We start from the raw sequence: 25,732 nt of genomic DNA, 5'->3' as shown, positions 1-25,732 counted from the left end.
GGTAAGAGAAAGGTACCAAGTACTTAATAAATTAAAAAGAAATTTTTCCTTTAGTTAACATTTTTTGGGGCCATATCCTAAAAGCAGGACTAGTCCACCTTGGTCAGCACATTTTTTTGAGCATCCACTAAAGAGGAAGAGCGTGCTGGGCTCTTAGAGAGGTCGTGCTACAGAGGGGGAGACAGACAGGAAGTGAGAAAGGGTAGAGACATGCACAAGGAGTTATGGGAGCCTAGAACAGGAGGTGGGGAACTCTGGGGAAGCCAGACGTTTGAGCTGCTAGAGAAGGACGGAGGGGTGGATGTTTGTGAGCCTTTGGAGAGAGAAGGGTTTGTGTAGAGGCTGGGAGAATGGAAGAGAACCTCGTGTGCCGGAGCATTTGGGAGAAGTTTGGAGTTACTGGAGCATGTGGAGAATGATGGGAGCTGAAGATTAGGAAGCGTATTGTGAGTTTTAAGGAGTTAGGATTTTATTCTCAATTCCCACTTTTTGATTTCATTATAAATTTTCCAGGAATCAGTTGTCCATCCGTTGGTCCGTCGCCCATCAAATATGTGTTGAGGTCTTATAGCGCTGTGATGGATTCAAGGAAGCTAAAGATATAGTCTCTGTCTTCAGAGACCATTGTTGCAGTGACATGAATAATATGACAACAGTTAAGTGACACAAGGGTGACTGAAAAGCACAAGGCGGTGAAATAGCAGTGGAATCATAAGGCACTGAGTCAGTGAGCCTGTCAGGTGCGTCCAAGGGTGGGGTCTTACTCAGACCACCTTGGGGTAGAGGGTTTATGGTAAGGATGAGCACTGATGCTTTTGGTGCCAGCTGCTCCCTCTGTCTCTCGTAGGCTGCCCCGTTCTCTTCTCACTCTTCTGCCAACCTTTAGGGTGTTCTGTAGTCTGAATCTAGACTGGGGACATTGGCTCAGCTAAATAGCCCTCGTCTTCAGAGCCCTCCCCGCAAGCCTCTGCGTGGGTGGCTGGCGGCTGTGTGGGTCATTGGTCAGGTGTCTGTGGTTGGTTCATTCAGAGGCCACTTCTGCACAGTGACCAGGCAGGGCATTCTTAGCTGGTAGCAGCCTCTGAGAGGTTAATTTGTTCGATGATTGGTACACAGAGCGAGTACTGGAGGAGAGAGGAGAATAGAGTAGTGGAAAAAGACTGTAGGAGATGTGAGATTGTAGGATTTCTCATGTAGTAGTTTGTGAACTTGACCTGTTGTATTGCTTTGGTAGGAAAAAAAGATAATGCTCTTAAGGAAATTTAGGTGCTTAAAAAATTAAAAGTCTTCACAAGATCTGTCCCTTGCTCACTTCTTCAGCCTTGTGAAGTACCACCTTACCCTTGAACTCTAAGCTTTAGACATATGATATCCTTTAAGTTTCTTAAACTCACCAGTCTTCTTTATCCCAGAGCCTTCACCTGCTGTTCCCTCTGCGTGGAATGCTGTTTTTCTACTGTTATTCTAGCTCCTTCCTATTATCCTTCAGGCATCGTCTAAAATAGCCTGGCTCCTCTAGATGTTGCCATGGCACTCTGTGCTTCTCTTGGTTCATCCGTGTCATTTGTAATTGGTGGGACCTAACAGATTGTGGTGTTTATCAGGGCTCCTTCACTCCTGTGTCCCTGGGACCTAGCACAGTGCTTTGCATACAGGTGGAAGTCAATATTTATCAAACGTATGTACAAAAGCTACGTGATAGTCATTTGTCTATATGAATGAAATATAGTTTTCCCCTTTTCCACGTTCTATAAACGTCTTTATCCTTTTGACAAGCATATTGATCAGGTACTTATTATTGGTAGTATAATGTCCCCCCCCCCCAGCTTTATTGAGGTATAGTTGACAAATAAAATTGTAAGATATTTAAAGTGTACCATGTTATGATTTGGTACACATTACCCTGTGAAAGGATCCCTCGGGTGATGTAATGTTAAGGCATACAACTAAGGAAAAATAAGCCACTTTAATGAAAAAAAAAAAAAGAAAGAAAAAAAAGAGTCCTTCAAGGGCCACCAGGGGTCAGTATAATCAAAGAAATATGAGAAGCACACCGGGACCCAAACTTTGTCTCTGGTTTTATCTTTCCTTTTCTCCTGCACAACATTCAAGGACTGTATGTTGCTTACTATTAAACTCCTTTTCTTTTAGCAGTGAATAATGACTATGGAGGAAATATATTTATTATTTAAATAGTCCACCATTATAGACCATATTTTTATTTTCCTAAGGCAGCGAGCATTCTCACTATAAATCTCAGGGAGGGGAAAATACTTGTTTTCAGGAGAATGTGTTGAAATCCTATTTTGTGTCTAGAAAAAATATGGAATGATCCTAGTATTACTACTGAAGGACACTGTATTAAAAAATATAGGACTGATCAGAGCTTTGATTTGTACTGACTGTATGGATAATCAGAGTGGTGCTTTTTATTTTTTATTATTTTTCGTTTAAAAATTTCTTTAGCCATAAAGCATTTTATTTACAAAATGTGTATACTGAGTACTATACATCAGGCCCTGCCATCATGGAAACAACCCCAAAGCCAAATCAGGGCGAGCTAGAGAAAGGGCCCCATGGAAAGGGCAAAGCTCTGTTTCCCACCACCTTTCCACCCCGAAAGGAAAAAGTTCCCATTAGCGCCTGGGAGTGGGCGGGAGTCCACAAAGGACTGAAGGCCTGGGGGGAGTGAGGTGATGGTAGGGACCAGCTGCTATGCAGGGGCTTAGGAAATGGGAGCCACTGAGGACAGATGGGAGGAGGAATGGAGACGCAGAACCCAGCAGGAGCTGGGTGAGCACAAGTGGGAGGGGAAGAGGCAGACCACGGGGCCCCACGGTTCTGAAGATCAGGGCAAGGGGTCAGATCATGTCTTAACATCCAGCCAGGGCATCCGCTTGTGCTGGTAGCAACTCTGCCAGCTGTGTGCCACCTTGGGGCCCCCCGACAGAGTAGCTCCTGCTCAGCCTCCTCTTGCTCCTCAGCCGGGTCACAGCTGTATGGGGAGCAGGTGATGGCGAAGCCCGTCCGCCCCCTTTTTCTTCTGGACATACATTGCCACAGCCGCAACCAGCCCGACCAAGGGGATGAGGAAGAAAGGCCCCAGCATGTAGCCCACCGTGCAGTCTCTGTTGGCCTGGAGGGCACTGGGAACTGTGCTGTTACTCATGACCTCGCAGCAGGGGCAGTGGTGTCTCGGGAGGGCCTCCACTGGGCTCCCTCCCGCCGCTGCAGCTCGGGCGTGACACCCTCGGTTGACTCCCGGGCAGAGTGGTGCTTTGTGATCACCCTCTCCACTGGGTCAGGAGAACGGTCCTTTAGGGCAAGCACACTCAGTGGCTCCTTGGCATTTCCACAACTGCGACATGTTCGTTTATAGAATGCCATTTAGCATACTGTTAACCTTTCTAGATTTCTTAAATTGCTTTCTAACTTCAAATATTGCTTCTCACCTTCAGGATTTTTTATGATGAGTAATTGTTTTGATCTAGTAAAATTTCTAGGTCTTTATTCTTATTTTTTATCTGTTTTATTGTGCAGTATATGATGGTGCAGCCCAGTAAGTTCCTGTGTCTTCATAGACTTATGTAGGTTTTACAATGCTAGTTTAATTAAATTGCAAAGCAACCCTTGATGGTTATTATTTTTCAGCCCTCTTAAAATTGGTGAAATTTAATTTAACACTGACCTTTTCTGTATGCTCCTTACGCGTATGCTGAGTCTGTGCTTGTGTGGCATGTGGGTGGTTCTTTGCTGCTTTCAGGGTTGTGCTTCTGCTTTTGAGAAGAAATGCCCTCCTCTCTGTGTCTCCTGCACTTTGCTCCCTTCCTCTCTCCCAGCCCTTTTCCATCGCTTCTTACTTACCTTGCTGGAGCACAGGGTCCTCCCCTCAGAGGGAAGAGGCTTGTTCCAGCTGTAACACCTCTCCACAGGCGTGTGTTTACAGGGCTGCTAGACGTCGGCTGCGTTACAGGTCGAACAGGGAAATGTGCTCCAGTTTGATAATCATCTCACAAACACACCTTGGCAAGGTAGTTTGTTTTAAAACTTAGACATTGCTTGTATTTTCATTTCTTTTGCAGTATTTCTCTGGGTGCTTTATCTCTGGGTATCTATCTCTTGACTGTATCCTTGGCCTCCCCAAAGAGTTACAAATTTTTCTTTTCAATTTTTATTGTGGCAAAATGTACATAACATGAAATGTGTGATCTTAACTATTTTTAAGTCTCCAGGTCAGTGGTATTAAATATATTCACATTGTTGAGCAACGATCGCCACCATCCGTCTCCAGAACTCTTTGTCTTGCAAAATTGAAACTCATACCCATTAGACAATAGCTCTCCATTCTGCCTTACCCCCTGCCCCTGGCAACCTTCTGTCTCTGTGAATCTGGCGCTCTAGGGGCCTCATGTCAGTGGAGTCATACAGCACTTGTCCTTATGTGACTGGCTTATTTCACTTATGTCCTCAAGCTTCATCCATGTTGTAGAATGAGTTAGAGTTTCTTTCTTTTTTAAGGCTGAATAATGTTCCATTGTATGTATTTACCAGACTTAGTTGCAAATGTCCTTGCATTTATGATTTTAATATTATATTCCAGCTTACTAGAAGGCAATTTTAGAGGTTCTTTAAAAGAAAGGCTAATGCTGGCGTTTGAACACCAGGCTCCTGAGAGCTGGGAGGGATCTGGCCACACCAGCTCTCTCCCTGGGGTGGCCCACGGCCAGAGTTCCAGGCCTTCGGGTGACCCAAGCGTGGGTGCTCACGTTCCTCTGAGAACCTGAAGGAAGAGCAGAGTCACCGAGAGGGCTCTGCTACTTGATGATTGCAGCCCTGTGTCCTCTCTCTTCAGTGGCGGAGGGGAGCCTGTCTTCCCACCCAGAGTGGCGTATGCGGCTGAGTTTATCACCTGAGGCTCTAGTTGCTAGAAGTTACCAGAGGTTCTCAAACATCAGTGTGCCTAAGAATCAACTTGATGGGGAGCTTGTTCAAGATGCACAGTCCAGGCCCCACCCCTAGATTGCAAGTCAGTATTGCTGGTATGGGACTTAGGAATTTGCATTTTAAGAGGCACTCCGGGAAATTATGTTTGTTCTCCAGACCACATTTTGAGAAGTGCTGGTATGTGCCCACAGCCAGGCATCTTTAGTTTCTGTCTGTTCCGTTGAGAGGCAGTCTTGGGCACTGGAAGAGGTGCGGAATGGGGAGGCCCTGGCTTGTTCTTTGAACTCCCTAGTGGTGAGGCTCAGCTGTGCACCTGCCCAGATGACCAGCCCTGTAGAGCTCCCTGGCACCCTAGACTTGCGAGATCAGGTTGTTTGGGACAGTCTCTATTTTTACAACAGCTTCTCTGGTCATTCAGATGCACTGCCAGCTTGGGAACCACCGAACTAGATAATCTTTTAGTTTGTTCAGCTGTAACTGGCTGTAGTTTCTCAGCCTTGTCTCACCCTGAAGCCAGTGTTGGGTGGGGACAAGAAAGAGACGGAGAAAACTCCGCAGCCCCGACGCTTGAACTCACTCTTTCGGAGCCCCTCATAACATATTGTGGGCAGCAGGTTGCCATGTAATTCCGAAGCAGTCTGCGTTGAATCGTGCCTTTGTTTATATAGTTTCATCTACTTTCTCTTCAGGTAGTTGTTGTGGAAAGGTTAGGTAAAGGTTACCAGCACCTCTCCACTTTTATAGCCTTCTAGAATGCTCCTTATCTTTCTGTCCTTGCTGCCCAGCTGTTGCCTGAGTCATTGCTTTGCTGTGAAGGTCTGTCTGGAGCCGTTTGTCCTTTGCAGAAGAGCACGTCTTTGTTCGGACAGTTCCCGTCCGTGAAGCACTCCACAAGTAGCATCTGGTAACCCCGGCTTGTGATGACAGCCTAACAGAAAGCATGGCGCAAACCGTGACAGCTCGGAAAACAGGCATCCTCTCTGGAGTGTGGGTGTGTCTTCCCAGATACTTTCGTTGGCCTCTGCTTCAAAGAAGACTGCTTTTTTGGGAAAGACCTCAAGTTCTCACTTCCATGTGCAGTGGAAAATGAGGGAGGAGTCGGTGTTTGAATTTTGAAGTCTTAGTCCGTTGACTGGCAGAGGTCAGCACCTCACTCTCCATTCTTCCAGGGGCCTTGTACACGCCTCCACCACAGCACTGACCAGTGTCAGGGGTTTTTTCCTTTTCTTCTTTTTTGCGGTATGAGATACATAACATACAATTTGCCATTTTAGCGTATATAGTTCAGTGGCATCAAGTACATTCATGTGCAACCATCAACACCATCGATGTCCAGAATTTGTTTCCTCTTTCCAAACTGTGATCAGTGTAGTTTTTAAAAATATGACTACCTTACTAATTAGACTGTGAGTTCCTCAAAGGCAGGAGTTCTCTTTTATTGATTTTTGTATTTATTCTGTCTAATATAGTATCTGACCTATATAGGTCAGATTGTTGTAGGAATGCTTTTGGGATGGAAGATGGAGTGAGCGGAGTGAATGCATGGTTCCCCCAGACTCTTGCTGTTGGTTGTCATGCTTTGTGATGGTTCACTCTTCTGTATGACGCTACAACTTAGTAGAACCATGTTCATGTATTTTCACTTTTGGCAGTTTATGTAGTCGCTGTATTTGATGCACCTGTGGGCCAGTGGAAAAACAGGCATTTTGGATTAATGTGCTTAAGTTTCTGATTTTGAAAATTAAAAAAGATTTCAGCCAAGAACTGAATATCCTAGTCTCTTATGAAAGTCCTGATGTGCTCACAGGCTTTGCGCCATATTATTCCTTTGACTTGATTGAGTCATTTGATCTGCTCTTGTCTGTGCATTTTAGTTTCTGGACCCTAAGCTAACTTTTGTGAGGAGTTCCTTGACTTCTTCCTCCCTGCAGAAGCAGCCCTTACACTTCCCTTCCTTTCAGGTGTCTCTTACCTACCCCTCCCTTCAGGTATATCTTTTTGGCATCAGCCAGATAACTTTGGGATTGGACTTTAGCGTGTCCCGATCGTCAGTGAAACACAGGATCTGAGGAACCACCAGCACGTATCGTAGGATGTCAGTGCTGGTGAGGAACTTAGAGGTTGCCCAAATCCATCTCCTCATTTTATGGAAAAAGAATCTGAGAGAAGAGACATGACCTGGTTAGGCTCACACCATCCTGTGGTAGGGTCAGGCTAAAAGCTAGGCTTCCTGACACTTTCAGCTCTATGACGGTAAATTATTTATTATGTGCAGCACTTGCTGTTTCAAGATGGTCACTTTTGCGGTTGAATTTAGATGTCAGCAGGGCTTGCTGTCTGCGCTGGTGGAGAGGATGCCCACCTCCATTACCTGATTTGAGGGTGCCGTGTGGACCACTCCCTCACACGTGGGGTCATTTTCATTGTCTCAGATTCGAGTGCAGCAGTGGTGGCTTTGGATGAGGGTGTGAGTCCAGGAGACACATGTTACAGCTTAGAGGTTACCCGGTAGGGGAAATATGCTAACATCCACTAATAGATTACTAAGGGTTAGCTTGCTGTCACCTAGCAGACTGTGTAATCTTGTGATATGAACCAGAAGAAGATTAATTTTTAAAATAGCTTTTTATTTTGAAGTAGATTCACAGAAAGTTGTGAGGATGGTACAGAAAGGTCCCGTGTACCCTTTGCGGAGTGTACTCAGTGGTTATATTTTATGTTATTATACAGTCATGCGTCACTTAACAACAGTGATTCATTCTGAGAAATGCGTCATCAGGTGCCTTTGTTGTTGTGGGAACATCATAGACTGTACTGAGGGGAACAAAATTTGCTACCTCAAAGTGTATCTCTTTAACATGAAGATTATTTTAGGCTGATAATTATTGTTATTTTTTTTTGGTGAGGAAGATTGGCCCTGAGCTAACATCTGTGCTCGTCTTCCTCTATTTTGTATGTGGGTTACTACCACAGCATGGCTGATGAGTGGTATAGGTCCATGTGTGGGATCTGAACCCATGAACCTGGGCCACTGAAGCAGAGTGTGCCAAACCAAACCACTATGCCATGGGGCCAGCCCCCAGGCTGATTATTTTTAAGAAACAAAAGACTCAGAAAGTTTTTCTTGTTACCTACCCCTTAACTGCCTATAAGAGTTCAGATAAAAACACCCGTCTCAGGAGCCAGCCCTGAAGGGCTAGTGGTTAAAGGTCAATGCACTCTGCTTCTGCAGCCTGGGTTCGGTTCCCAGGTGTGGAACCACACCACCCATCTGTCAGTAGCTGTGCTGTGGCGGTGGCTCACATAGAGGAACGAGAAGAACTTACAAGTATGCACAAATATGTACTGGGGCTTCAAGGGGGAGAAAGGGGGAAGATTGGCAGGCATTATCTTGGGGTGAATCTTCCCGTGCAAAAACAAACAAACAAACAGAAAACCTGTCTCAGGAAGCAGCTGTCACCTTAGCATCACGTGAACCAGGTGGTGGACAGGGAGGAGCCTAGAAAAGCCTGTTTGCTGGGCTCCCCTCTGTGTCTTCTGTTTCTTCCAAAGAAACCCTTATTTTCCAAACGTTTGCTGCTTTTCTCCTCCCTGTGAACTGCCTTCCGTCGCTCTGAAGTCCCTGAGTCTCTCCACCCACATCTTTGGACTTTAGCTGAGGATGGTATTTGAGGTGAGGGCTTCAGCCATTTTGGTGAGTTATTTGATTTTCCTGGGTTTCTCCCACCTACACATGTTGTTAATCTTTTGTTTGTTTTCTCCTGTTAATCTGTCTCCTGTGAACTTAGTTCTTCGACCAGCCAGAAGAACTGAAGGGTAGAGGAGAATTTCTGCACACCCAGACTGTAGGCGCCATCTGGCGGGACCGCGGTCATGTGCACGGTCTGTCGTTGGCCGGAGCGCCATGATGCAGTGCGTGACTGGAGTGCACTGTCAAAAGCAGGGACTTGATCCTGGGGTGATATGTGCATAGTTTTATATGACACTTAGTTTTCAATGACAGGGAGTTTTGGGAAATTATAACTTATTGGACTCTGACTGCTGGCGGTAGCGCTGGGTATCAGGGTGGGGAGCTGAAATGAGTTCTTGTTCTGGGTGGAGTGAGAAAAGGAGAACTGAGCAAGAAATAGAGTTATTTTGCCTCAAGGGTAACTTTCCCACTCAATATGAAGCTGTAGCTACACTTCTGCTTTTTCCTCTTGCTTGAGATAGGTGCCCAAGAACGGTGCTCATGTTTCCTGTCCTTAAAAACCCAATTCTTCCCACTTTCAGTAGGAACACAGAAGGTTAAAAGAGTGATTTTTGTTTGTTTTTAAAGAGAATGTCTACTTGTTAGTACTTTTCTACTAAGAAAACCAGTTTGTCCCTTTTATAGCATAATACACTTGTACTGCAGGTGGTAAACTTTCCAGAAGTATGAAAGTACTGGTGGTATTGGATGCCTGGCCTTCTAGCTGGAGCCTGGTGTGATCTGTGTCTTGGTTATTGGTTAGACCCATTCTTCCCATGTCCTGGTCACCATGAGTAACTATTGGGTATAGAACGACTTCAGTTCTTCAGATGTTTACTTCCAGTCTTGATGAGTACTAGAATGTTTGCAGTTCTTTCTAATGAGAGAAGGGATTCAGGAAAAGCTATCTCATGTGGAGATGGTCCCACCGTCATCACCCTCAGTGGATAATCCCCTTTTCTACTCCATAGAGAAAGCAGAAGTCATCAGATAGGAATTTAACCTCCTCTGCCAGATTTGCACGTCTTCTTGGGTCTGCACCCGTCTCATGCTTCTCTTCTTCTTTTACAGGAAAGATGTAATTCCTCATATCTAAGACCAAACCTCTATCTCTTCACTGGCTTCTGCCTTCTCCTACTTTCTCAGAAACCTTACAGTATCGATCATCTCTTCTTTCTCCTGACTCTGCAACTTAGATCTCTCTTTCTCTCCTTGATCTTTCCACAAAATCTAATACACTCAAATCTTGCACATTAAAAAAAAAGGGAAAGAGAGTGAGGAACTTTGAACATTGACACCACTTTCCCCTCCAGTGACTTCACTTTCTTTATCTTTCCCATTCTACCCAATCCTCTAAAAAGAAAATGTTATCTAATCTCTCTGCCTACCGCTTTCCCGCCTCAGTCCAGTCTGCCACCTGGATTTCTGTCTGCATGCCTGGATTCCTCTCCTTGGCCCCTTTTGTCATTTATTCTCTCTTACATATGGGCGTGTTGTAAGGTTTGGTTTTAAGTTTCCTTCATTTCTCACTCTAGGCAAGTTCATCCGTAGACATGGTTTCATTTTCCATCTATACACTAATGACTCTCAAACTTGCCTCTCTGAGAGCCCAGACCTCTGAGTTCCAGACCTATATAGTGTCAAGGAAAATAATCCATAACCAATCTATAAATGAAAATTTGGGAGAGTTTATTCTGAGCTGAAATCTGAGGACCATGGCTGGGGGCTTTTCTTCCCAAAGGAAGAAAGGGCACCAAAGAAATGAGGTGTACAGAGTGGTTATATACCCACAAACAGGACGTTTCACATATGATTGAAATGTCCCTCCTACAATAGTCACAAGATTGCCCTGTCAGCACAGCGCTTGATGGACACAGCAGGTAGTGGGGTCTGCTATCTCAGAGGGCGTAGCAGGAGGCAAGTCTATTGTCTCCAGCTGGGTGGTCACAGGTGAGCACAGCAATGAGTTTTTAGCCTAAGGAAAGATGCTTATTGCTTGCCATTTTTATTTGTCAATAGCCATCTGCCTGATGCCTCTTAATGTCAAGTTTGTGTGCCCACGTGCAGTGAGCCAGTCTCTGAGACATCACTGCTCAGAGACGGAGAAAGGTTTATCCCACTTGGCCAAAACAAGAAGGTGGGAGCATAGGTTCTCTCAAATCTGCCTTGACAAGAGCAGAAAGCAGGGGGTTTTATAGAGCTAAGGGGCTTGGCAGGAGGAGTTTCAGAGAAACAAAAGGGATAGTCCGTGTTTTATTCACTCCTGAAAAGCCCCTGGGCAATCTGACTTTGGGGCATCAATGGCAGCTAGGGGCTGGTTATCTGGTGATCCTTGAAGGCACTCCTTTTCTTCTGTAAAACAGGCTCATGAGTCCTTGTGACCCTTGAGTCACCCCCCAGGTTAAACAAGAAAACAGTAAACTGACAAGGGTAAATCCTTTTCATAACAAGGTCAAAGGGTAATCTTATTGAATATTTACAGTAACCCTTGGGTACCTGGATTCATGCCTACTTAACTTCTCTACTTTGATGTTTTTAAGACATCCCAAACTCCTCATGTCGAATATCATTCTTATGGTCTTCCCCCACCACACCTGGCTCTTCTAAAGCAGTTCTTTTTTTTTTTTTTTAATTTATCTTATTTATTTTTATTGAGGCAACAGCGTTTCTATCTTACTGAACTACTCCACTATCTATCAGTTGCTCAAGGTGAAAACTTTGGAGTTTTCCTTGATGTCTCATGCTCTCTTACCATGCATATCCAGGCCTTCACCAATTCCCATAGATTTTATGCTTAAATATATTTTAAATCCATCTACTTCTCTTATGCCTACCTCTACCTTCTTTGTCCAAGCCATCATCATATTTTCTCCAGATATTTGCAGTGTCTCTTAATGGAGCACGCTAAATTTACTGTTTTCCCCTTGCAAGCAATTCTCTACACAGCAGCAAAAAATAATCTAAACATCAAACTAGATTAAGTTGGCTTAAAACTCTCCAAAGACTTTCCATTGCCCTCAGAATAAAATTCAGATGTTTTACCATGGCCTATATAAGGCCCTCCCCTATCTCACTCTACTTTTCCAGCCTCACCTTCAGATTTCGTAATTCCTTATAAATGTAATTCACGGCTTTTATCATCATTTGTAACTATATACTTACATGTGTGGTTATTTGATAAATATCTTTCTTTCCACTAGATCAAAAGCTCCATGCTGGGAAAGTGCATCCCTGCCATGCAGCACATGCCTGGCGCTTGGGTGCAGTGACCCTCTGTGAGCGGATGGATGAATGAGTGCGCTGGTTATGTGTGGCTTGTGGCCTTGTTAATTCTGATTCAGTAGTTCTGGGGTAGGAGCTGGGTATCTGTATTTATTGAACCTATCACAGTTGATCCTGGTGTTGAAATCAGGTTGGAAACCTCTAGAGAAATATGTTACACTTGCAGTTCAGGCCACAGATATTTAGACTAAACAGGAAAGGAAAGGACAGTGTAAATGTCGGTAAACATTCTCAGTCATTTTCACATTTACCATTTCTCTAAGTAGGTCATATACATCTGCTGACACTTCTACTGGATGATGTTTACATGGTGATTTCTTATTAATTTTAAGTTCTTTGCTAATTTTTTGGTAAAAATAAAAGAGGGAAAAAGATAGGATATTACTGATAGGATGATTACTGTTCTGTAGGTATTATGGTTAAGCATAGGAACATTAGTAGGGATCTGAATAAAGCTAAAAATATGGAACTTTCCTGTTGTGTGTTAGGTGGGAAGAAACACCAGTCAGTAAACATCTAAAGATGGAAAGACACAGACCCTACTTTTGAGGAGCTTACAGTCAGGGAAGGCTTCAGGCAGTAAATGCAAACAGCATTAGATTGGGAGTTACCAGACCTGGTTCCTGGTGCTCTTGTCGAGGGACTGTGGGCCTTCATTTCAGGTCTGAATCTTCATTTCCACAGCTGTAAAAAAAAACGGGGCTTGGATCAGAGAACTTAGAAGCATCTTCACATCTTTAAAATTCCGTGTTTCAACCAGATGAGGGTGGAGGGCTCTGTCAGACTGGGATGGGGACCGGTGCGGGTGGGGTGGGGTGAGGCTTGGAGCTGGGTGACAGGGCTGCAGTCAGGAGCAGGCGCTTGCCTGGAGCGGAGGCCTTGTAGAGAGTGGTTGTCAGAGAGAAAGTTGGAAGAGTTTGTGGGTCAAGCTGTGGAAGGTATTGGCTGTCAAGCTAAAGTTCTAGATTTCATTTTGTGAGACAGTGGGGAGCTCTAAAAACTTTTATTTTAGTTTGAATGTCAATTAATATTATAAATTTCATATGAGACTTCTGAGGACAAAGAAAGCCAAAATTATGTGAACGAGTCTCTCAAATTCTAAAATATATAAAAATTATACTTTTATTATTTTCCTTTGATTATAAAAGTGATGCGTGTGCAATGTAAAAACACCCAAATGTTATTCGGTAGAAAGAATGACACGCTTATGATAAACCCCTGAACAACAAAAAAATCATCAATATTTGCCTTGTTGTTGATTTTTGTAGAAAGTTTTTAGACAATAGTGTGACATGATTGCAGTAGTATTTTAGGAAGATTGTGGCATGTGGGGCAGTTAGAGGGAGAGGAAGTGGAGCTGGGGAGATGGTGAGGGCTTCGTAGTGCTGCTGATCAACTGTGTGTCCGCCTCTGCGTTAGGCTGCGGCGGTCCAGGCGGAGGGCAGGTGGGCTTGCTTTAGAGCAGCACAGACTGAAGAGGGATGAATGGATTCAAGACACTTCGCAGGAAGAGTCATTAGGATTAGTGACCGACTGGATCATGACTGGGGCAAAGGAGAAAGAGGAGTAAGAGGTATTAAATTCATGAAACTAGGAGGCCATTAGACTGACGTGGGTCTAATTCTATGGTGGCCTACGTAAGCAAACCAAAATCGAAGCCGATAAATGCCTCAAGGTTACGAAAATAAAATGCTAAGGACAACCAACTGCAAATAGTGAACTAGGCTTTAAGCTGTAGCCAATCAATAATTTCCTTACTTTGCTTCCCTCTTTTCTCTATAAAAAGTCTTTCCCCAAGCTCATGTGGGAGGAGTGTTCCTAACCACTGCTGGGTTGGTGCTGCCCAATTCTAATAGTTTTTTGTTCAAATAAACTCTTAAAATTTTTAATATGCTTCGGTTTATCTTTTAACAAAGATGCCTCTGGGTTTCCAGTGTGGCCTTTGGGAGAATCACCCATTATAAGCTCTCGGGAAGTCAGGGCTGAAAGCTTGGTTTCGGGGAGACAGATGAGCAGGTGCTGTTTGGACTCATCTGTCAGAAATCACTCCATTCAGGAGCTAAGAAGAGGAGCCACTGAAAGCAATAGAGAAAGAACAGCCAGGCTTGGAAAGAGAGAACCAAGAGAGTGCAGGCACAGAGTGGAGGGGAAGGCATTCAGAGAGGGTGGGCACAGTGTCAGGTGCTGCGGAGTTCTCCAGGAGAACAAGACCCCAGAGAGGTCATGGGCAATTAGCAGAGGCAGGCGGCCATCACTTACTGAGCACCCTTCTGTGCCAGTGAAACAGTGGAGGCGGAATCCAGATCACAGGAGTAATTAAAGAGTATAGATAGATTGTTTACAACATTTGTTCCTAAGAAGGAGAGAATTAATATGGTATCTAGTAGGGACAACAACAAAGATACCATATATTCATTCATAGTGTGGATTGAGTAAACTTCAGTGGATCAGTCTAGAGCTCTCACTGTAGCTGTTTCGGTGGGAAAATGTCTTGAGTCAGAAATGTGGGTACCCTCTGCATCCTCAGCCTTTCTTAACGTGATTGGTTGGCCAGTTTGGTGTGCCCAGTTATTTGTGTGTAACTGTGAGGTTGAACACGTGTTACTTTTCAGGTGCAATAAAAAAAACCACATTATTCTTTTGCCATTTAGTCCTATTCTTTGGGACCAATTCTTTGTTACTTCTTGGATCAAATGTAGGGCAAATCTCAGCATTTTTCTGGTTATTCCTTGGTAATAAAAGGTCCTGTCATTTTTGGTTGCTTGCACACATACAAAACAGTCTCCAATCAGTAATAATATGTCCAGTCCAATAAAATCCAGTGCCCTCTTCTCTCAGCGTGGGTCTTCTCTGGTCTGGCTGCTTGTTCCCAACCTACTAGCCTCGTTCAACTCCCCCAGAATTGAATTGGGTGGAAGGAAGGAAGGTGAGGGGTAAAACATTCTTACTTGATGTGTAAGGATGACACATAGGAATTTGTCAATATTTGTCTTACAGAAATTTGTCCTACAAAAATGGCAGTTTAGTATTACATTGAACCACAACGTAATACTGTTGTCATCTGGCATCAGAGCTTTCTGGGCTTGGGAGGTATTTAAAACTAATACCTTTCCTTCTTACAACTCTTTTGTGGGTTCTTTGGAGCGTCCCTACCATTGCCTGGGAGGTATCTCATTCAAAGTGTCTTTAATGCATTTGAATCTGTCTCCTCCAACTAGCAGCTCCTAACTCCATCTTCAGCTCCTGGGCATCTACAGTGTACCTCCAGCTTCCATCTCCTGAAGTTGCCTTACCCCTCTGGTGGTTGGTTTTGGTCAGGATGGAAGGCAAAGCTGTGCTGGCTTTCTCTTTTTGCATATTTAGTTGAAGGAAAGTGCTCACGCTTTCTTTGCTCCTTGACACTCAGCTGGAGCAGACTACCCCCAGCATAGCACGCGCTCTTAGCTCAGCCGTCTGCACATCTGGTCAGTAGCAGTATTTTGCTCTTCAGGTTGTTCAGGCATGTCAAGTGCCAGCCCACTGGCAACTTGAGGACGCTCCTGGGGACACATAGCCAGCTCTCTGGATTGTCCTATTGAAATCCCATTCCAAGGCTTGAAGTGATAGGCAAACAATCCCACCTGAACCCTGGGGTGGGGCGTGTGTGACCCCTAGCACATCAACACTTTCTCTTAAAATTCCTTTCTAGTTTATTTTCTTCTTGACCTTTTTGGTTAAGAGTTGCAAAACTAGTTTTTGGAAACCTCCTTTGCCAGTCCTGCATGGTAGCATTGTGCCCGCATTTGGAACGTGGATGTGTTTGGCATCTGTTGTCTTGGGGAACAAAGCCAGAACTGAGTCTGAAATATTTCCATTTAAATGTCCTGTTATGCTTGGATTTAAAAAATTTAATGCTTTTCTTAATCTTTTTTTAAATTTTTTGAATTTCTTTTAAGATTGGCACCTGGGCTTACAACTGTTGTCAATCTTTTTTTTTTTTCCTGCTTTCATCTCCCCAACCCCCCCCGTACACAGTTGTATATCTTAGTTGCATGTCCTTCTAGTTGTGGCATGAGGGATGCCTCCTCAACGTGGCCTGACGAGCAGTGCCATGTCTACGCCCAGGATCCGAACCCTGGGCCACCACAGCAGAGCTCATGAACTTAACCACTTGGCCACGGAGCTGGCCCCTTAATCTTGTTTTTAAAGATTTTATTTTTCCTTTTTCTCCCCAAAGCCCCCAAGTACATAGTTGTGTATTTTTAGTTGTGGGTCCTTCCAGTTGTGCATGTGGGGTGCCACCTCAGCATGGCCTGATGAGAGGTGCTGTGTCCGTGCCCAGGATTCAAACAGGCAAAACCCTGGGCCGCTGAAGTGGAGCGTGTGAACTTAACCACCTGGCCACGGGGCCAGCCCCTTAACCTTTAAATAAAAATGAAATCCAGACACTGGAGATCAGTGCTGAGGCAGACTTCTGGGAAATTGAAATGATCGCAAGTGAACATGAAAGGATAAATGAAACAGTCCACCCTGTGCCTCAGTTCTGTTCCTGGCATTTCTTCCTATTCCAGAAGCAAGAATTGGAAGAAGCTGACCTGCATTTTAAAATATATATATTTTAAGTGGTCATGTAGTGTGTCACATTCCTTCAAGTTTGGTAAAATAGAAACCCTCTCAAGACTTGGAGGGCTTCATGGTTAGAGAAGGGAAATTCTGTTGCTGGAATAGATGGTTTTGGTAATTCACGTGTCTCCAATTTGCACTCTAGTCATACCATATTGCTAAGGAAGGTAGTAAAAATAGTGTGTTTCCTCTCTTTCCCCTTTTATTTGATCAACTTCCACAACCTAATACTGTCACAGTGAACTATGGACTTAGGGATGAGGAGATAAGGAAATTACAGAGATTACTGAGAATACCTCCTTGTTCTTGTTTTACATTTCTGTTTAGAAGGTGCTTAGAAAAGCTAAGTGAGACAGGCTTACATGTGACGCAGCTAGAGAGTGAATTCGTGTGCCGAAGGGCAGGTTTGCTAAAGGAGCGCTCCCCCACTGGGACAGCGACCATGGGGGTGGGGGAAGGCAGAGCTCAGAAGATGGCACTGAGTTATGTGTTCTCTCCCAGGAAAGGTGTTTGCTTAGACCTGCTGCCCTCCCCAGCTGCTGGAGTGAGCAAACGTGCGCTGTACTAGAGGAGCTGGAATAAACCTAAAAACTTATTTTGAAGAAGATTGTTCCTTTGAAATTAAAGGAAATTTGTTTAGTAAATGAAACTTGTACTTCCTACAAAAGACCTGGGGTTGTTTTTGCTCCATGTTTTTAGTTAAGTTTAGTCAAATTTAGTTAAGTTTAGTCAAATTTAGTTTAGTTTAGCTAGAATTAACGGAACAATTTGGAAATGAATTTTATTTTTTAGACCAGGGATCAGCAAACCCTGGCCTAAAGGCCAAGTGCAGCCCGGCACCTGTTTTTGTCAGCGGAGTTTTCCTGGAACGCAGGCAGCCTCGTTTGTTCCGGTGCTGTCTCTGGCCACTTTGGCACTGCAACGGCAGAGTTGAGTCGTTGTAATGAGGACTATATGGCTTGCAAAGCCTAAGATCCCTTATAGAAAAAGTTTGCAGATCCCTGTTCTAGAATAATGAAAGTACTTAGTATCAGTGTGTTGTGGTTATATGTGGCATAAATTGCTACTAATTCTCTGAATTTTAAATATTTAAATTTAAAATATTAAAATATAAATATTTAAAATTAGTATTAAAATGCAGTATATTCTGCTATTCTTGATTGTATAGTTTGTGAAAATATTTTTTTAAAATAACTAAATTCGTTGTGAAAGTTGGTATGGCTTGATTGCCTAATGGGCAATATGTTGAAAATTACAAAACTCATTTCTGCTTTTCAAACCCCTTGGACAGTAAAATAATTTATTTCTTGATTTGCATTTCACCACTTATAAATACCCTGGGAAAACCTCGTCTGGCACAAGACACACTATCAGCACTCACTTACAAAATGATTTCTTGATTTACGGGAACAATTTAAAATGACAGTGAAAAGAAGCACTTTGTTTCTGCTTTTTCTTCAGTTTTCCATGATGTCTGGCTTCTTCCACTCCTTGACATTCACATTCTTTCCAAGTGCAGGGCAGAGACTCAAGGTTATTCTGTGGGTTGCTTGACAGATGGCCGTACCTCTTCAGGGGAGTGTGATTCTGGTTGTGAGAAAGTTATTTCAGTTACTTGCAGGAGATTCTGTGTGATGACTGGGGCTAATCTGATGAGCCCTGTAAGAACCAGCCTGGGGACAAGAATCAACTTGTTTGTTCCTTTATACCTGCATTCATTTAACAGACATTGAAGGCATGCTGAATTAGCTGCTGTGATCCCAATGATTCCATAGTCTGTTACAGGAGGTGGACACAAAGCAGATAATAATAATATGTTGTATTAAGTAAAACAATTGAGTTACATACAGATTATAGATTATTATGGGAGAGAAGGGGCATCTAATCCAACATGGGGAGATCAAGAAAAGGTCCCTGGTGGAGGCTAAATCCAGATACCGAAGTCCAGGACGTTCTGTAGGACATTCAGGTGGAGCTGTCCAGAAGGTGGGTTTGAATCTGAATCTCTGGGTTGAGATATGGGCTAGGGATAAAGATTTAGGAGTCTTTAGTATAGAGACTAGTTAAAACAATGAGAGTTGATATCTCACCTAAGGTTCTAAAGAGTGGGAAGAGCATTGGGCTCAGGATGGGAAGGCCCAACATTTCAGAATTTGAAAGAGAGGACAGTTAAGGAAACAAGGAAGCAGTCAGAAAAATGCTTAAGAGTACCAACGGAACGGGACTTGAAAATGTTTGTAAACTGAATGAAGGGGAAGGAGACAGTGAACAGAGAGAGAAGATCCAGGAATCGTAAGGGGTGATTGGTAATGGAGGAGGCAGGAAGGGAGAATTCATTTAAAATATCACCTAATGTAACAGCTTATGTGTTAAACAAATAATTGCCTAAAATTTGTTTTCAAGGGTGTTGTTTAAAGTAGGCCCACACAAATTAGTTGATTTCCTACATTTGTCAAAGCTGGTAATTTTTATTTAATCTGAAACGTATTTATTGAGCCCTTTTTTTTTGGCATCAGGCACTCTATTGTCACCTCAAGGGATAAACTATGAAGGATAAAAAATGGTCCCATATGGACCTGGCCTTCCAAGAACTTGCAGCAAGATAAACCATATACCTAAATACTTATGACAGAGGGTAAAAAGTGACCAAGAAGGAAGGACTAAAGTGCTTGGAGGCAGAGAGATTACTTTTAGATTGGGGATTCAGGGGAGCAGTCATATTTGAGCTCAGTCTTGGAAAAGGGGTAGAGATGGGAGTATGTGTAAGTCCAGCGTGGGGGAGAGGAAGCAGAAGCCAGTCGTGAAACTCAGGATGCTGTCCTTCTCACATTGTTGCTCTTGGCTCTGTCTATCTCCGTCTCTAGACTGCCCCTCTGATGCTGAGGGCTGTGGTTACTTACAGAGCCTCATATGGTGTTTCGCAGGTGGTCCTTACCCAGTCTTTGCTGTCTGAATTTAACCTGACAGAGACATCATCATGTCAGATTGCTTATTCCACAGCCTTACCTGTGCTGGCCTCAGAAGTAAAGCAAAAACTAATTTAAAGACTGGAATTCTGTTTATCAGTAAAACAGGTAATAAGGTAGATCAACTTCTTGATTTGGTTTTGAGCATGACAAATTAAAACTAATAAATGAATCAAATACATGTAATTTATAACATTCTTATACATGACATGAAAACAGTTTAAGATAGAAGTCACAAATATGGAGTTTCTTGAAGACCGAGCAACACAATTTTTTGGGGGTCTACTTTAAATGACAACATTGAAGCCAAGTTTTAGACAATTATTTTGTTAGCATGATAACAAATGTAGTTACATTTGTTTTATACTTTGAAATGAGCTATATCTTTCTTTTTGGATTAAAATAACTTGGTGTACAGTTGCTTTAGACTAATCGAGGGTGATCTTTTAAAAAGCTGATGTTTGTAGCTGCATCTGTATTTGCTTTGATAAACTTAGGGAATCAGAATTAGAATACAAATTTCACTAGTGGAATTACTTAGCTATTTTGAAGTGGTTCTATTTAAAGTACTACCTATGAGTTAGAATGGACAGATAGAAAAAGGAGTTAGAAAAAAAAGATATAGTAGGCCATATGTTTTCTTGTTGGTCTTGGAAAAGGAAATAATTAACAATATCTGTTAAAATAGGGTACTGTATATTGATTTAAGAGTTATGCAAGAAAATAATTCAAGGAATTAGGAACGTAGAGGATGTTGGTCCATGATGATTTTGTATCCTTGATTATTATAAATATTTGAATTATGTGTAACTTCATTTTCTCCGTTGTTTTTTTGATAGTGATATCCAAAACAAATTTGAAGTCATTTCCTGTTTGTTTGACATGTGTTATTCTTGCTTTATAAATTCCTAAATTACTTAATTTAATCTGGTTCTCATTTCACAAATGATGGGAGTCAGATTAAGCAGTTTGTTTAAATATCTGCAGGGAATTATATGGGCAAGTCACCTTTTATGTTAGTGAGTCGGCAAGAAAAAGTCATGAAATCTCACAGACTGCATGTTGCAAATGACTAAAAATAAACTTCTACAAATAAAAATAAACCGTTTTTCATTAAGTCCTTATAAATGTAATTTAAAAACTTTTCTAAATCTTTTTGTGAGTAGGTAAGCGAGCAAAATAATTAAATAAGAACTTAATATATTTTCTTGTCTTTTTTTCTTCTTCCCAATAGGACCAGATGTATTATCAATCATTTCAGGTTTCAGAATATGGTAAGAGTTGTTCAATTTATTTTGAAAGAAAAAACATTTATTACCTTTTACAGAGATAGGAGAAATTTTCAGGAGATGTGTTATTTAAAGTAAAACTCCCAATTGAGGTAAAATCCTGGTGTTTCTTATAGGTCTAAACATTTTTTATCTTGTAAAAATGAAAGTTATAAATAAAAGGTCATTATAAAGAATAGTGAAGAACTTCCTAGAAGAGGGAATAAAGAAGAATTTCCTCCTTCTTTGTTGTGATGATAACGTCTTTAAGCTTTTGCACGGTGCCTTTGGAGCACAGCTGCGTGATTCCCGTGTCTGCATTTGCACAGCACTGGTGGAGGCGGTCCGTCTCACTTGTGTCGTCCTCGTTCTGCAGGTGCTCCCTGAAAGTGTCACAGTGAGAAGCACGTAGGGAAACAGTGTCACCCAGCTGTCTCGTTGGGTCAGAGAAAGAGAGGAAGGAAAGATGGTAGTGAAAGCTTGGGAACTCTGTGTTAGTTATAGTCTGAATAGCTATTTTGAGGTTATACAAGAGATTTTTCATTTGATTTGTGTCACTATTTTGAGATTGTGTCTCATTTGGGCAGTAGGAATTCTGGGAAGTATTACACCTTTGTGGCTCAGGATCCACACTTCTCATACAGCACCGTCATGTGGAAGTCTCATGATCAGCTAGAACAGGCATCAGCAAAGTTTCTTCCTGTAAAGGGCCAGATAGGACAGTGCTAGGCCCTGTGGGCCAGTGTCTCTGTCATAAGTACTCAGCGCTGCCATTGTAGCACAGGGCAGCCGTAGATAATATGTAGGTGAATGTGGCTGTGATCCAATCAAATTTTATTTATGGACACGGAAATGTGAAGGTCATATAATTTTCACATGTCATGAAATATTTTTCCTTTTACTTTTTCCAACCAGTTAAAAATACTAAGACCATTGTTAGCTCATGCTGGTCGTTGTTTACTGACCCCTGATCTGAAACTTTGTGGTCCAATTCGGGGGTCACTCACCATGTGTGGCTATTGAACACTTGAAATGTGACTAGTCCAAATGGAGATGTGCTCTAAGTGTGTAAAATTTCAGATTTTTAAAACTTGGTGCAAAAAAAAGAAAGAAAAATAGCTCATTAATAATAACTTTTTATTTTCATTACATGTTGAAAGGATAATATTTTGTATATATGGGATTAGGTAAAATATAAAAATTAATTTCACCTGCTTCGTTTTACTTTTTAGAAGTGGCTACTAGAAATTTAAAATACACCATGTGGCTCATGTTTTATTTCTTTTGGGCAGCCCTGATCTAGAAGAATAAATCAGAGGCACCATGGTTTTACAGGCTACTTTCATTTCCCATCCAGGTGGTGTTGGGTGGTGGCATGATGTTGAATGGGGAATAGCGGAGCTGGAGGGTGGATTTATAGCCTATGATGTTTGAGGAGGGAACGTTTGAATTTTCTTGTTCTGAGGGAATTCTACCTCTGAGTGGCCCCTAAGTTCTGTGCTGGTGGAGGACCTAGTAGGAGGGTCAGAGTTGACCCATATGGCCTTTTTGGCCCTCCAGTCCTAGCTTGTCTAGAGCAGGAGTATCTTGGCACACCAAGGGTCTGTAGCCTGGTCTGGAGCAGAGGTCTACCCTGTATTGTTGACCCCTTGGCCTTCTCAGTACTTCTTGTGTGTTAATTGCATGGTGAGATGCCTTGTTATGAGACTGATCTCTTTCTTTGTTCAGCAAAGTTAGACAAAAAACATTTCTTTAGACTGCAAGTAAATAAATTTTTTAGTTTGGTGGAGTGCTTTATATCAAATAGTATTAATATTTATAAAATATTTCATATCTTAATTGTATAAAGCTGACCCAAATTGGGGTTTATATTTTTGGACTTCCCTGCCAGTAGCTGCCCTGCAAGAAAAAACATCATTACTTTGCAGCCGTGTCTTAGTTATTAACTAGGAATCCTACTACACAGCTTCCTCTTCCTAGCACTCCATTATGTTAGGCTGTCACCAAATTTGCCTTTGATGTCTCAAAGGACGAGGATTCGCCATGACTGCTTGTAAGGCACCATGCCGAAGAAGGAGCGTCTTGGCGCTCCCAGGTGTGCTGTTAGCAGCCACAGTGAAGAAAGGCCTGGGGGAGGGTCTGCCCTGGAAGCAGCTCCTCACAGGGATGTGGGAGTGTTTTGACCAGTGGCGAGGCCACACTGGGCGGCAGCGAATGAAAGCCTGGCCTCCATGGACAGGAGCCTCTGCATCTCGGGTTCTGGATGCAGTAGTTTCCACCCACTGGTGAGAGTGTCCGCAGCAGCTGCCCCCACTGTTGCTCTCTACTCAGCAGCCTTGTTGGGGTGTCTAATTTTGAGTGAAACGAAGTGCTTTTCATCTATATGTTAATGTGTATTTGGATCCTAATGAATCTAAGTTCAAAAAGTACCAATTATCAACTCCTTTAGAACTATTTGTTCTGTATTTTGTTAAGCTGAAAATGATAGTAAAAAAGATTCTTTAAAATATTTACCCTTGCTTTTCTTTTGCAGTATTACCAAAATTTGAAGTTGCTTTGCAGACACCATTATATTGTTCTTTAAATTCTAAGAGTTTAAATGGTACTGTCATAGCAAAGTAAGTATAATTTTTCTTTTTATGACTGTAAACTGTTATAAAAATATATAACAAAGAGCTCATTATATACTAATATAACATTAGTCCAGAATATTAGCACATGTTTTGATTATTAAAATTCCAAATGGGCAGGAAACAAGTATCTGTAATAAATTAGTAAGCATGGCACATGTCTGCACCGGTCTTTGCGTCCATCTCTCTGTTTCTAGGCTGATCCAGTCCTAAAGTATTTCCTACGAGCTTGTATCTTTCTAAGACTAATCAAGGAATTTACCTTACAGATTGTGCCAGATTGAAAAAGTGTTATATCTTTATTTATTCCTCATTCAGCTGATTTGGATTGAGGTGACTTATCACTTCTTAAATCCTAATTTTTTTCTCTGTCAGTAATGGAGGTTGAATTTTGGGTGCGAGGTGGGGGGGGGATTTGGTTGTCTTATTGCAATTAGCAGCTAAGTAAATACTCCACAATCGTCATTCATTTCAGCATATGTATGCAGAGACGTCCATTCCACCCCGTGTAACACATGTATGGTGGCTCTGATGATGTTGATCACTGGCTTGGATAGCATAGCATTTTGTTTTACTGAGGCAAAAGGCATCCTCAGAGTTCCAGACTAGCTAGTTCCAGACTATGTCTCAAAAGTATAGGCTAGGGGGTGACGTCAGTATCGTGGCAGAATGAGTGTTCCCAGTAATCTTCCCCCTCCACCATACAAGGAGAAAGACATTCACACTCCAACAGAGGACATCCAAACACAACACAAAAATGTCTGAGAGACCCACACAGCCATACAGTGGAGGGTGGAGAGGCTGGAGCCCTCCTAGGAGGAGGTGGAATGGGGTAAGAGAAATCTTCACTCCCTCTCTTAAAGACTGGGATCTGGGACCACGGATGGCCTCCGAGAGGGAAGGAACGAGGAAGGGGATGTTTGTTTGCAGGAACATCAGAGCTCCTGAGGCCCTTGCAGCCTAGAAGAAAGCGCTTACTAAGGTGAGAGCTAATGCAGGGGTGACCTCATCAAGCCAACACCCCAGGAGAGCAGAGAATGAGAAAACCCCAAGACCACGCAGGAGAAAGTGCCCCTCCCCCCACCAGCTCAGCCAGGCTCCAACCCCTGGGATTTTGGCTGAAGGCAGAGGGCTCAGAATACTCAGCTCCTGATCCCCACCTAGTGGCGAAAGGTGGTAACTGTGACCAAATAATACCACGATGCGCAAAAATAGAGCCACGCCCTCTGGCAGTATCAAAAATTATATTAAATCTCCAGCCCAGAGAGAAAATGACAAGTACCCAGAAACCAGTCCTGAGGACACAGAAATATGTAATCTAAATGACAGAGAATTTGAAATAGCTATCATTGAAAAACTCGATGAGTTAAAAGAGAAACAATTGAATGAGTTCAGGAGCTACTTCACAAAAGAGATTGAAACTATAAAGAAGAATCAATCAGAAATATTAGAGATGAACAACACAAGGGAAGAGATAAAACAAAATATGGATTCCCGAATGCTTGAGTGGACATCATAGAGGAGTGTGTCAGCATAATCGAGGATAGACATGTTGAAATGCTCGAGACAGAGGAGGAGAGAGAACTAAAACTAAAAAGAAATGAGGAAAGTCTCTGAGAAATATCCGACTCAATGAAGAAATGCAACATAAGAATTATAGGTATTCAAGAAGGTGAAGAGAAGGAGAATGAAGCAGAAAGTGTGCTCAAAGAAATAATAGCATAGAACTTCCCAAACCTAGGAAAAGAGATGGATATCCACGTGGACAAGGCTATCAGATTTCCTAAATATGTCAATGTGAAAACACCTCCTGCAAGGCATATAGTAGTGAAACGGGCAAAAGTGAATGACAAAGAAAAAATACCAAGGGTAGCAAGGCAGAAGAAAATAACCTACAAAGGAACCCCTATCAGGCTTTCAGCAGATTTCTCTGCAGAAACCTTATAGGCTGTGAGAGACTGGAATGATATATTCAGATCTTTGAAGGACGAAAACTTTCAGCCAAGAATATTCTATCCAGCAAAAATATCCTCCTGATTTGATGGAGAAATAAAAACTTTCTGAGATAAACAAAAGCTAAGGGAGTTCATAGTCACGAGACCCTCCCTACAAGAAATCCTCAAGAAGGCCTTCATACCTAAAAAAAAAAGGGAGAAAGGGGCTACTAAGCACAGAGTAAGGAGATAAATAGGAAGACAAAATCAGGAAATCGTAGCTTTATGTCAGAACAGATTAGCAAATAAGAATAGCACTGAAGATAAAAGGAAGGAAAACATCAAATACAAGGATAATCTTGTCATTTCAATCACA

General features: G+C 42.5%; 1 protein-coding gene and 1 pseudogene across 1 annotated transcript in view; one reads left to right on the top strand and one right to left on the bottom strand.

Annotated features, from left to right (window-relative positions):
• The window catches only part of CD109 (CD109 molecule), a gene marked incomplete at its 5' end in the record, with an annotated part of 193,812 nt that overhangs the window by 82,358 nt on the left and 85,722 nt on the right, over window positions 1-25,732 (top strand). The window contains 2 exons of the mRNA XM_046676265.1: window positions 20,759-20,798; window positions 23,326-23,410. Of these exons, the coding sequence (XP_046532221.1) occupies window positions 20,759-20,798; window positions 23,326-23,410 (125 nt within the window). The remainder of the gene's footprint in view (window positions 1-20,758; window positions 20,799-23,325; window positions 23,411-25,732) is intronic.
• Window positions 2,867-3,169, bottom strand: LOC124246768 (small integral membrane protein 29-like; annotated as a pseudogene).

This window comes from Equus quagga, chromosome 11 (assembly GCF_021613505.1).
Source record: "Equus quagga isolate Etosha38 chromosome 11, UCLA_HA_Equagga_1.0, whole genome shotgun sequence".
Lineage (NCBI taxonomy): Eukaryota > Metazoa > Chordata > Mammalia > Perissodactyla > Equidae > Equus > Equus quagga.
This window is presented reverse-complemented; position numbering and strand designations above follow the sequence as displayed.